A 14,067-nucleotide genomic window follows, 5' to 3' on the forward strand; every position below is an offset into this window, starting at 1 on the left:
ATGATCAATTGAAAGAAGATACAATCAATGTTAATTATTTCCTTCCTCTTCAGTCACAGCATTTTGAACAATGCTAATTGCTATTGACTCACCAGTTTTATGACTGATGGATAACTTCCTATATGGAAACATGCCCTTTGACTGACTTCACAGAACCACAGAATGGTTGGGGTTGGAAGGGACCGGGTAGGTAGCGTAAAATCTGTCAAGGTGTGGAACAGGGCATAAAAACAGACCAAAAAACCAGCATAAATTAGGGAAACAGTAACCCTCCACCCACAGCAGCAGAGCTGGGACTAACGGCGTGGAGCAGGAATCCCTCCACACAACCTCCCAGCCTCTGTCCATCACAGCATGATGAGATGCTGACTCATGCAGCAATTTGCCCATCTGACACAGTTACACATTTGGATTTCTTCCACTCACCTGTACCACAGGAGACTGTGACACTGCCTTTTAGCTCTTCTAAAACTGCACAGACCTCCCATCTTCTTCTGAGAACCACTGTGTTTCTTGTACAGAGGGACCTTTGCAGACTTAAAGGCAAGTACGTCAAAGAATTCTTGCTCTTTTTCACATTATCCTGAGCCATTTTCTGTACACAGTGGCTCTTCCTTGCGCTATCTAAGTTGAGGGGTATATGTGGAATAGGAAGCAAAAGACATTAGAGATACAACTGGGCAATTTTTCACATAATTAAATTTCTTCAATAAATAAGAATTTAAATGCCATATTAAAAGCACTACAAGAATCTCTCTATATATTATCATGGAAGCATATTAACAACTACAGTAATTAGTTCTTCAAACACAGTGCAGATCCCCAGGTTTACTTCTCTTCTGGAGTCAAAACTTCAGCTGATGTGTGAAGATTCCTACATAATTTTTATTTGTCTTATGAGAAACGTTGCCTCAATTTTCTGCTGAAGTTGTAAGAATCTTTTCATGCATCCCATTTCTAAGTACTTCCTTTTCACCTTTAAATGCTGCACCAGAGCTTGCCTGACAATGGTATTTTGTAGACTTTACTTCGGTGAGCATATGAAATCAATTCCGGCTTAGCACATTGCTACACACAGATGGCTCCTTGTTTTTTTAAAAAATGCAACACCCTTTACCCCTCTTCTTTTTATCAGTAATGAAAAAACATGGAATCCTCTCATAAATAAGCAAGCAGATTCGGTCTGCTTTAATGTTAGAGGTCTGGAAGATGCAGCTTTCTTTGCAAAATCAAGAGCTGCAGCTTTTTCTCAGAAGAACCACTGTACAAGAGTGGGCCTGCTCTCTCACCTCCAGAAGTGGTTAGTAGGTGGTGCTCTGCTGACTGACAGTTTAGCCCAAAACATCTGGTCAACATCTACTTTTAAGAAACTCTGACCACCTAGACTGAAAAAAGACAGGTTTTCCAAAGTGGGTCCAGCTGGACATATGACATGACTAACATGCAAAATTTTACTTTTGAAATTCTAGCAAAATGTCTTTTCTTCATAATAAAAATATTTTTATTTGTATAAAGAGAAGTTGTCCTTCTAACACGTGCTGTTACAGTTTCATGCAAGAAATAACATGAAATACAGTGACAAACTCAGCAAAGACATACTTGGATCCGCTCTAAGCGTGCTGGAGTCTGCAGTGTGGATAATCTTTGAGCTAAAACAAAGGAAAACATTTGCATTTCATAGAAAAGAAATCCAACACTACATTCCTAATACTTATGTTTATTATGAAAGTGTCTCTAAATTAAAATAGTCCACAATACTGATTGGTTCCAGAGATTTTTTGAGGAACAATTATTTTCCATATTAAAAAAACCCCAAACCAACCAAGTTAAACACAAAATAACTCCCAAAGTTCTACATAACAGTTAAACATGAAAGAACTTCTAGCTAGCACATCACTGTATCTGGGACAGTGGAGGTCCTACACATCACTGCATTTCTGAAAGAGTTGCTCAAGCACAGGATTGTCATGAAAACACAGGTAAAATAGTGTCATCTGCCTCACCCTGACTTGCAACAGGCAGTCAACATGCACAGTGCAGTACGAGAGCTCGTGTATAAAAGTTAAACTCCGGGACTGCAAGAAGCTGAGTGAAGCTCAACAGAAGCGAGAAAATGGGTTTTGTTGTACAGATCTTTTAGGTCATGTAACAGTAATTTTTGTCTTTTGTTTGATGTGTGATCACTGACACGGCTCCAAAACATCATTTCATAGTATTTCCTCCATTTTTTAAATTGAAAGCAATTTCAAAGACTGAGAATTCTGTACAGATACACTCAAAACACTGTGTTTTCATTGCAACTACAATCAGAAATCTTTACTATTTAAAGGCTATACACATATGCCACTTTTCCAAACTTCCACTAGTGCTTTTTCAAAAAAAAAAGAAAAAAAGAATAAGGTTGTCTTACTGAAGTTCCCATTAGTTCCCTGTTCCAAATCAAAACCAGTCAAAACAAGTAATACAAACTGGTTTTGCTTTACGGTTTAAAGGCAACTGTAGTCTGCAGAACACTGAAGTTAGACCTAAATAGGGTCTACATTATAGGAAGGGTAAAAAGTATTTGATAGCTCCTCTCGCACAAATGTCACAAGAAGTAGACAACAGGAGACATAAAAAAATGAGTCATAGCAAAGAGATTAAAAAAATACCAAAGCATCAACTGTAGAAAACCAATGGTAGCCCATATTTCTCTGAGAATACAGAAGGCTGCAGTATATGAGATGAATGAAACAGGCATTAGGCTTCCTACTAGAATACTCTGCATAAAATGCACACCGTGTCTAAATCAACCAGTGCTAATCATCACTGACATTTTCTGGAGGGTAACGGCTTTCACCGTTGTGTCCTGTTCAGAACCAGCAAGTGATTTTCACCTGAAACAGATACAGATTTAAGACAAGAATCACTTCATTGTAAGCAAAGCTTTAGTGCATGTTCTTGGGTCTCAGAAAAAGGATTTGGCATTGGCAATCAGACAGAATGGTCACACGCTGAGACAGGAGCATATGAAAAGCTGTGATACCTGTTCCAATTCTGCTAGAATAAAATAAATAATACATAGAAAAACCTACAAAATAGCCACAAGGAAACAGCATGGGACACTTTGGCATTTTAGAACCAGCACTATTTAACATTGATAGAAGTCCAAAAGACTCCAACTTCCACCCTTGTTGTTTGATCAGATATTTCTACCATTTTCTGCAATGTTTGGTTTTTGTTTTTTATGACACAAACACCCCTCCCCCCATATATTTTTCTTCTGGTACAAAATATGCCAGTATGGGAAACAGTAAAGAAAGGGAGATCGGAATCCTATTTTACTATAATCTGGGCTGGCTAGGGAAAGAAGACAGATTCTTACTATTTACTAACAAACTCTACATATAATTTCCTCATTTTTCTACTTCAACATCTCAACCACTGTCGTACTGTGCTATAAAAGGGGAGCATAGAAGTTGAAGACAAATAGGTTATAGAGTACAAACCCTCATTTCTAAAATGACTAAAATGACAATTCTACAAAAGGTACGAATATACAGAACCTTTCAAGATCTTGCATTACCATGAGGCATGTGAATAATTCCAATCAATTTCCTGGAATATGTGCATTTATCCTCTAAATACTTGATGGCCTCCAAAAGCACCTTGCAAAGCTCTTCAGCAGAGAAGCAAACAAATTCAAATGAAAAAGGAAATAGTTGCATGACATTCTTTCTGCAGAGTGGAAGATGAAGCCAAAGTTTTGACATCCACTGGTTAAAGCAATGAATCAAAACACACTGTCACATATGATCACTAAAACACTTGGCCTTTCCCACTAATGACAGAAAAAATTGTGTGAATTTTTAATTTTCATAAAAAAACTTGTAGCTTGAAAGTGTAGCGATTGTTTAGCAAAGCTTAGTGAAGTTCTCAATGCTTCCTTACTCTTATCCCATTACCCAAATGGGTCATTTAAATATCTCATCTCACCTCTTTTTCAGACGTATCTGTATTAAGTTTATTCTAGGCTGCTAAGAATGGACTCCAAAAGCCGGGTTTGTAGAAAATAAGTCAGTCACTGGGAGTCAGCTGAACCATGGTAACTGTTTACATGCTTCAGTGCATAAGAGATGCAACTGAATTTAAACCTCAAAGGAAGAGTTTCAATCTTAAGTTGCATTATTTAACAGTGGGGATAAACTAAGAGATACGTAGCCAGCAATGGCAAATCACCTCAAGGTTTGTAGCCTTGACTGTACATCAGAATCAACACTACAGAGCACAGCTGAGGAGGACCAACAGGGACCGAAGGTCTCCTGCCTCTTGCACAGCGATTGTTACTGGGAACTGTTCTCTGTCCAGGTATCAACAACATTGCAGTATTATTGAACGATGTCTATGTTGTGTATGTTGATAGTTCAGAGTAACATTCTGTACCCATGTAAGACAAAATATTTTGCCAGAATGCCATTTTTGTAACCATCTTTCCAGAAGGGAAATGGTCCGGTGGAGGTAGTAATCAACACCATGAAAGAGGTATGTTTAAACTGCTGTTCTCAATTACCATCTTAGCAGGTCAGATTTCAGAAATTATAGTGTCCATTCAATATATCCCAGGATGCTTTTGTTTTAAAATCTTGGTATCATCTTGACAGTAATTATTAAACAACTGCCACTTCAAATACTGTGAATGGGATACTTTCTATTGCAATCAGTGTATTTTCATGTATAACCTACCCTGCGGATAACTGAAATCAGAGGCACAGGAGACAGATGGGGAAAAACTAGAGGCAGAGAAACTTTTGGGGGAGAACGAGATTTAATTAAGATTCTCTTGCTCCCTCAGATGTACTTATGGACATATAAAATACGCAGCTGCTGAATTACAAGGTTACCCGGCTTTTTCAAAAGATGCTCTGTGGGTAGTAAAACCGACAGCTCTCCTTCCATGATTTACAATTTTTCAGTTTTTTTACCTTTATTGTCTACTAAGTGGAGGAACTATTTTAATTCATGCCATTCTGCCCTTACTTTTAGCACATTTTTTGCTAAGACAAAAGTGTCTTTATGGACAGTAAGGTTTTACAAGTTTTCAAGAGTGGCCAGTAGAATAGGACAAATCTCAGTTTTTCAAAAGAAAGAAGTGGCAACACAACTTTCTTTAATGGAGTCTGTATAAAATAGAGTCTTTAAACATGTCTTACGGCATCAGAAACCATCTATATTTTGCTATTTGCATAGGTGGAAGGAATCAGAAAGTTTTCCTGGCTCAGAGTTCCAGTTGAACACAGCACTTCAATCCCTTTGTATATAGAAGACACACGGTTACATTTTTTTCCTGGTTTGTTCCTTCCTTTTTTTTTTTTTTTTTTTTTTTTTTTTTTAAATATACGAGTCTTTGGTCTAAAAGCACATTGGTTCTGTGTGCACATACACAATACTGTTGAACAGTAGGTTGCATAGAGTCTGTTACCCAAGAACCTCACCTACTTTTGGCACTGCTGTCACACAAATCACAGAAGTGTCCTGCAAGAGTTGAATGATCTTTAGCACACTACATCAAGCCTTGATGTAGAGACTGGAAGAAGTGTGTATATAAAGATGTTTATTTTGGGTGTTAATTTGTCTTCTTTGGGACACAGTTTGTAAATCTTGGATGAGAAAGGAGTGCAAAATTATTCTACAGACACCCTTAATTTTATTTGTAGAGGTGATGAAATACTGCTGAGTGTTAAAAGTTTGCTGTGAATTACATTAAGTGAATTTTGCTCAAGTTTTCATGCATTTAAAATAAACTACTTCTATTAATGTATGACATTCTGCCTTCTCTCTCTTCACCCTACCAAGAAAGTGGCGATAATTATAAGAACAATACCTAGACTGAACTGTGTCTGATGAAGCAATGAACTTTCCATCTGCTGTTTTTTCCATTACACCCCTGCTCTCATCCATCTGAACGTGCAAGAACAGTTTCAGGAGTGAGGTCTGGATTCACAATGGTGTACTTGAACAAACACCTTTCAACATGGAATCTCTGCAAAAAGCTAAAATCTGTAGAGAGCAAAAACTGCAGGGCCAAAAAAAAATAAAAAAAGTGAGAATAAGTTTATGCTAACTGTTGACATCAATGCTTTTGGGTATTTGCACCACAAATCAAGTCTACTTCTAATGCAATTAGCCACCAAATTGAATTTTAAATTATGCTAAAATAATATCCCACAATTACCACAATTTTTTCCCTGAATTGCTAATTTACCACATTACCTACTATTTAAAATATCAATTCAGTGTTTCAAAACTTTATGTTGGAGGAACGGCCACTGTGATTTGATAGGCAATTTCAAAATCAGCACTTTAAAACACAAAGATAGCAAAAATATCTGAAGCAGCTCTAGTATCTATAAAGCTATGTTCTATCTTACTGTAAGTAACAAATCAAGCAACTATTACTTATAGCAGATTCAGCAAAAGCAACAGGGATGGACAGAAGAGATCTGAGCATGATGCTCTCCACCACTGAGAATCCCAAGAAATAAAGTTTGAGAATGGATATTCCCTTTTGTCCACAAGTTCCTGAAAGAATACAAAATAAATAAAGTTTCAAAGACAGTACAAGTGAAAATACTGCTCCCATTGTGTCAGTTACATACACATACAGCATGCCTACATATACAGAATGGTGTGTTGTCTTCATTCACAAACAGGAAATATGGCAGTGCGCTATCAGAATGCTTTGATACTCCTAATTTTTTCTGATGCTGAAATATATGAAGAAACTGCATTCACAACTTATAATTTACTTCCAGTAGCAAACAGTTCATTCTGTTCATGTCTCGTGAACTCAAGGATTAATGCTCCTCTGAGCAAGTGCCACCAGTAAGATACCCATTTGTCCCATTGGCACCACTTGTCCCATTCGTGGTGATAGGGCTGTGCAGGGTCTTTGAACGAGGTACTGTTTCTTCCTCATCTGAGCTTGACTCAATGTCACTTCGGTCGTCCTTTGCTACCTGCAGAATTTGAAAAAGAAGCAAGCAGTAGGTGACTGTAAGGAAACAACTGGGATTTTCGGTTCAAGAGAATCAGAGAATTCAAACATTTTTCATTTCATGCTTTGAAGGCAATCTCAGCTCTGGCACACTTCTCTGCCTTTGCCTGCCTGGACTCACTTCAAACACAGATGCCTGTACACACATAGGCCACGTGCAAAGGCAGGGTGAGAACTCTGCACTGGTGCACTGAAGGTAGTATGCTTAAATGAGGGCATAGTGCTTAAGGCAAATGGTTGTGCACGGACTAAAGCAACCAACAATCCAAGCTCCCAAGTTCAACCTAGCCCCAGTTCCTCTGCCCTCCTACTACAACTTTATTTCCTGTCCTTCCTTTAGGGTGCTTATCTTTGACCTGATAAGACAAATTATTCAATCCAACTTCCTCCGCCTGACCTCAATTCATTCTCCAGAGGCCACATGGCTCCAGGGAATGGTGCTACAGGCTGGCAGTAGGACACAGCAGTACTGGCAGAAACATAACCCACTGCACCAGGTAACTCCGGTCTCTGACTTCAGGCAAGTGATGAGAACAGGGCTGGGAAATCATGGGTATAGTCCACTTCAGTCCCTATCACAGGAACCATAAATGTACTTGAGCAGTTCAACTGTCTGTCCCATCATGTCACTGGAAAGCTGTTTCAGAAACAGACTGTCCTTAATTGCTGGATTAGCTAAGCTGCTAATTGCCAGCTGACTTTTGCCTGACAGTTCATGCCCATTTACTGGGTGAATGCTGTTCCTTAGGTTAAGGAGTCTTCCTCCTTTTCAGAGCTCTTTGATTCTTTGTATCTTTGTAACATAACAGCACCCCTGATACTACAGACAAAAGTGGTTTTGAATGGTATTAGGCAATGCATAGGCAAGAAGTAAAAACGGCCTTTAAAGATGGCCTTCATTTAAATGTATAAACACAAACCATGGATAAAAATACCAAGCAGAAACTACTAATTAGCCCCTCCCAGACAAACACTAGTATTGCACAGAATAAATCTTTTGCATAGTACATTTAAAGAAACTTACATGCAAGGGGTTCCACTTCCCAGCCTTCCAGCACAGCACAAGGGAAAGGATAAACAAGCAGAATAAGAGAGAGCATGAAGCACTCTTTGAAGTCACTGGTGTCATTCAGACAGGATTGCTGAGGCTAATAATCACTAAAAGCAGAGGAGACTGAAGTGTAGCTTCCAGGCAAAATACAGTTTGTGAATGCACTGTCCTTCAAACAGACTGAGTGGCAGATTCTGGGCTCCATCCAGAGCAAGTCTGAGCTCTCCAGTACATTCACAGAAAGCAGTTTTCTGCAGAACAATCCCATTCACTTTGGGGGCGGTCATATCTAAATTATCTACTCATGTGCTATACTCTTTAAAGGCAAAATGCCTGTACTTTACATCAGCTGTAAGTGTTAGTTCTGCCATTTAAGTTTAAGTGCCGTATTTGCGCAGCAAGTGTAATGGGGCTAGCATTTCTGTGAATTATATCTTCCTGTCAAATGTAATAATGGCAGCAAGACACTAAATTTTATCCCAAATGGTCTTGCCGTGGGAATCCTAGAAAGAAAGTACATAGCCCCTCGGAAAACCTCATTAATACCAAAACCCAAAAGAGGCTGTGATTTGTAACTTTGCCACCAGCAGAGGCAGCAGAATTTCAATTTATACTATTATTACTACCACTACCAGCTGGGAAATGAACACTTTGCTAACAACTACTATAAAGAAGAAGAGCAGAACTGGCAGCCCCAAGAAAGCAGTTTGCTTACTTTTTTTTAATCTAATTTCCCTAATGGAGTTTGGTTCAGTGTACCAGATGATTAAAAAGAAGTGTGGAAACACATATAAATATAATCACTATAAAGAGTACATTAACTTATCTGACATTTGTTAGAAGCAGTGGAAACAAGTTTCCATGAAAGGAAAGAAAAGTTTACATAAAACAATGTGTGTCTTCAGTAATGTGTTATGGATTAGAAAGAAAAAGTAATCAAAAAGTCAGTGACCCTGTACCGATATGAAAAAAGTTAAAACCCAAAACTTGAAACAGAACCATGCTATCTTACCTTGCCCTTTGAAATAGCTTTGTAGGCTGTCTTTATGATTAGGTAAGACCAAAACCAGTGCAGAAATTGAAGAATCACAAGCAGCACGTTGAAGACCCACAAGGCAGGAAAATTGCCCAGAGCTTCATAAAGTTCAAACAATGTTGTGTTTAATATCCTAGAAGAGAAAGGGATAGAAAAATAATAACATTTTAATTAAGCCACAATCTAAAAGAGGCCCTTTTTAAATCAAGATGACAAGTACTTGATTAGATGGGATCCATATGGATAGTTGGTTCTCAGAGTAATAGTGACTCAGACTGAATCACACAGGTGTCTCCAGAAACAACATCAAAATGTTACTTTCAGCGTTTAACTTCATTTTGCAAATATCACATATAGAAAACAAAGATCCTCAGTGTGCCTTTCTTCTCTTCTTTTAGAAAGCTGGCAGGTGTTGGTTGTCTCACATAACTTCTTCCCTGTTCTTCACACCATGTTCCAAGGCTGTGACAATGAGTTGCTACTTCTGCCATGTGACACAACAAGAACGTGTACCAACAGCTGGGCGATACTCCCTAGGTACTCCCATCTGAAGCCTCTCTCCCAAACCCTCTCTCAAAGCTGATGGGTTTTGGCAGGATTCAGCCTCTAATAGGGTTTTCTAAGAAGGCGAGGGGTGGAGGGGTGGGGGCTTTGGCTGAGTGTCCCAACTTTTATTAGTGGAAACCTCAGCACCAACAGGAATCCAAAGTCAAAATAATCAACCAGTCAAAGGGCTTAACTCTGGGTCTTGAATATCCTGGGTGCCTGCACTAACCACTAAGGTATTGATGGCCACTTTTTGCAGAAAATCGTTTGCACACTGCTCATGCACAAGCAAAAGCAAGTTTTAGCAGTTACATAAAGGACAGGTGGACAAGAGTGATACTTGAGGGCAACCAGGAGTGGGAGACCTTATTGCAGACTTTCAATACTTACAGGGGGCTTATAAGAAAGATGGGGACAAAGCTTCTAGTAGGACATGTTTGATAGGATGAGGGGTAATGGCTTTAAACTAAAAGAGGGTAGATTCAGACTAGATATAAGGAAGACATTTTTTACAATGAGGGTGGTGAAACTCTGGCACAGGTTGCCCAGAGGGGTGGCAGATGCCCCATCCCAGGAAACATTCAAGGTCAGGCTGGATGGGGCTCTCAGCAACCTGATCTAGTGGAAGGTGTCCCTGCTCATTGCAGGGGGGTTGGACTAGATGAACTTTAGAGGTCCTTCCAACCCCAACCACTCCGTGATTCTGTGAAATGCCAGTTCTAGACATGTGAATCAAGTTATTGAGACTCAACACTTCAGATGCAGGCGGTAACAGTGATGTTAGAATATGACTTCAGAAGCTTTGTGTAACTATTCTGCCCAAATACTCCGCCATAGCAGATAATTTCAATCTAGACCTCAGCAAACAGCCTGAGAACAGAGTGGACAAAACCCAGCAGAAACAAGGGAGCTTTTGGAAACAAATGATGATTTATGAATGCCTGTTAGGGGGAGAAAAAGAAGGCAACGTAAGGATTTGTCAACCTCCATCCGTTTTCCCTGCTGGTGTAAAAATTCATGAAAAAGTCCATTGGCTTTAAGTTCTTTTTCTTTTTTCAATTAACTACCAGCCGCTAGCCACTAGATGGCACATTCAACCAAGCCAAGGCCTGCACAGCGCGGTGGCTGCACCAGCTCGGCCTGAAGGAAGAGCTGTAGCTGAGGTACTACTGTCAGGAGGGCTTCAGAGCAGCACAGCTCCCGCTTGAAAACTTAAAGGATATTGGGCTCAGCTTCTTAATAAGCAATGACATTTGCCACAGTCCTTTCCAACAACATAAAGATCAGCTCAAGTTGTACTACTAAGAACTATGTACAGACAGCAAACCCAGAATACAACATTTAGTGGTAAATGATGTATGCATATAAACCATCAAAAATCAACTGGTGATTTCTAGCATACCGGCCTTAATACTGTAGGGCATTTCATAATAAATTTTGTACCTTTTTACTTTTGCCTTCTTACACTAAACTGCAAGCTTGGTTCATAATTTACTGAGAAAAAGATGTTCTATTACCTTACTATACAGCTGTGTTTTTACGCTGTCTTCTGTTTATGGAGTGAACATCAGAAAAAGAAACTATTTCCCCGTTTGCAACCCCCGCCTCATACTACTGCTTCTGTCAGCTAAAACTCTTCAGTCTCAGCTTTGTGTAATTTGTTCTGCCAATGGTAGCTGTAAACAGCACAGCAATACCCCACTTTATAATTCAAGGAGATGCTCTCGCGCATATCAAGCCACAACTGTAGTCAGCACTGTTTTACTTCACCAGTACTTATTTCAGTTCTAACTACCATAAGAAATTCAAACTTGAAATCAACAGCTCCTGTATGTAAAGCTACCATTGTTTATATCCAACTGTTTGTTTTTTTTCATCTAAAATTTTATATGCTCCAGAATTGTAAAAGCAGTTTCTACAGGTTTCTGTTTCTATGTTCATTCACTGGACCAAATTTAATCCTGGGGACTTCCATAGCAGTCAAGTCAAAAAAGCAGCATTAAAGATGCAGATGGTCTGTTCTTGCAGAAGTTCAAAATATCAGGAAGACATCAAGAACAACAACAAAAAAAGAGTGTTTCTGGTTCCAAAAGCAGTTTCACCATGCAAATGAGTCATCTACTCTGTATTAGATATGGGAAGTAGGTCTTCATTGAAAAAGCAGACCTCTTCCTAACCTGCTCGTTCTGGCAAACTAAGGACAAGACTGGAACTCTCCATTACAGCTGCGTAAAGGGTCTCACTAATTGCTCAGCAATGCTAGGAGGGGTCAGTGACCTGACGTGCAGACTAGGTGTGCAGATGGAGCTAAGGCTGTCTAAGCACACAGGGCTGAGCAGATGCTGAATGAAAAATATAGAAAAAACATAGAAAAAATGAAGGAAAGAAAATAAACTTTCTCTCTCAGAATAAATCATATTATTTCAAGTCAAAAGTCTGAAATGGGGGAAAAATCCTAAGGTCAGTGGGCAGAATACAGAGAAATTCTACTTGCAGAGACCGAGGAAGGGAGGGAAAGAAGAGAGGTTAGGCAACTTTCCACCAATTCCACAGCTGAAAGGATTCAATGGAAGCTTTTTAACCAACTACACACATAACAGGGATTGGAAAAAACAGCATGAGAATGGATTACACAAAGGAGAAAGTGCCTATAGGATGTATGTGCAAATAAATCTTAGGTTCAAATACTCAAAAAGGCATTCAGGCACTTACTGTGCAGACATGCTTGCTGGAATTTTTCAAAGCTCTTCCAGTGGTTAAATCCCATCTTTTCATGATGAATGGTGGGAAATGTGATTCTTGGCTATCTGACTTAAAACATCTGGACTTGTTCTCACAGGGAGAAATTACTTTAAGCTGCAAGTGCTCTACCTCTCAGAAAACGTTGGTCAGCATTTCTCAGGTCTCTGCAATTTGGAACAAAGCGTTCACTTCCGCTTTTGAAAATAGGTTAGCAATTTTTCTGAAAGATTTTGATAGCTGGACAAAGCCACACAATCTCAAGAAAGGTATTTTTCCCTCATTAAATGCATCCCAAGCGGGGCTGTGCGCCTGGCTGTGTACAGCTCTCAGTTTAAGATCTTGAATTAAGTAGTGTGGCTAAAGAAGGCAAACGAAAACAAATTCACCACTTGACATCCAGTCTACTCTTACAGAGATCTGTGCTAGGTTTTCAGGAATGCTGCCACAATATCTCAGCCACTGGGAGAGGTAATGCTGTACTTACTGTACTACCACTCTAATTGAACATTCAGAATAAAATTAACACATTTTCAACAACTACTAAAGAATCAGCTGCATCACATCAATGGTAACATGGGGTTTTACTCTACTGTCTAACTCTTTACCTAGCCAGCAAAGCAGCACTTGAGAGGCTATGGGCAACAGGCCCATACACTGACTCAGATGAGATTACACTCCCCTCAGCTTAGTGGGCAAAAGGCCAGGCTCTTGGGGAACAGTTACTAATTCTTGGCAAGCTGATCACTTGTCTTGCACCGGGAATGGAAGGAGAAAAGGGAGATGAAGGAAGAGAGATAGAGGGATGGATGGATAGAAGAGTAAAATGCTTATTTATATTTGACTGAGAATTGGCAAAAATGTACTGTGTTTGCTTCTGAAACAATCCCAAGAGGAATGAAAAGAGGTGAGAAAGAAGGCCATGTGGAAAGAGTAGGCATTCTTCCAGACAGGCAGGAAATGTATGATAAACGCTGCAGAATGAAGCATAGCAGGGTAATGGGTGCTATTATCACATCCAATGGGAGCAGAAACTGTGCAGCTGGAATGACTGGTACTGCAAGTTGCCTTAACTTCTGCAGCACTGTCCAGTGACCAACATACTGTGTGTGCAACATGCTGAATGAAGGGCATGTTATCACAGTACAATAGCTAGAAGTCTCAAAATATAACGAAGGACAGAAAAAAATGATACCAGCTTATCTAAATAATTCAGAATAAATGTCTATCTCCTTTGCCAAGTTATATCAGACAACAGTATTCTATTTTGCACCATAACCAGCTGCACTGGACATACCCATCATTACAGAGCAAACAGATAATTACATCTAGGTGGGTATTAATGAAATTCAGATCCTATTTAGTGCAAGTAATCTGACAATGCTATTGCTGGTGATGCTTCAAAGTCTCTGCTTTTTAAAAATTTTCTTTTAAAAAATAAACAATTGCACTTACTTCTGCCCCAAAATATAGTAGTTTATTCTCCATGATACATGGTAAAAAGTGACCAAGAGCAGAGAACAAAGAGTCAGGAATTCTAAATTCTGGATATAGCTGTTCTATTAACTTATTATGTGATACAAAAAAATTTTAAATTTCTTTACATAGTTTACTTTTTGTTAAGGATAGGCACAAGGTATTGGTATATCTTGTCTGCATGTA

The 14,067-nt window shown here is 39.2% G+C and overlaps 1 protein-coding gene across 2 annotated transcripts in view; it reads right to left on the minus strand.

Moving 5' to 3' along the window:
* Positions 1-1,534: 1,534 nt before the first annotated feature.
* CERS6 (ceramide synthase 6) overlaps positions 1,535-14,067 on the minus strand; it is a 128,451-nt gene continuing 115,918 nt past the window's right edge. The window contains exons 9-11 of one of the 2 annotated variants that reach the window (XM_055718838.1): positions 9,097-9,253; positions 8,058-8,081; positions 1,535-6,995 (exon numbers count right to left, since the gene is read on the minus strand). In XM_055718838.1, the coding sequence (XP_055574813.1) occupies positions 6,834-6,995; positions 8,058-8,081; positions 9,097-9,253 (343 nt within the window). In that variant the 3' untranslated portion in view covers positions 1,535-6,833. The remainder of the gene's footprint in view (positions 6,996-8,057; positions 8,082-9,096; positions 9,254-14,067) is intronic. The other variant, XM_055718839.1, reaches the window with a different exon arrangement.

Source organism: Falco cherrug, chromosome 8 (assembly GCF_023634085.1).
Source record: "Falco cherrug isolate bFalChe1 chromosome 8, bFalChe1.pri, whole genome shotgun sequence".
Classification (NCBI taxonomy): domain Eukaryota; kingdom Metazoa; phylum Chordata; class Aves; order Falconiformes; family Falconidae; genus Falco; species Falco cherrug.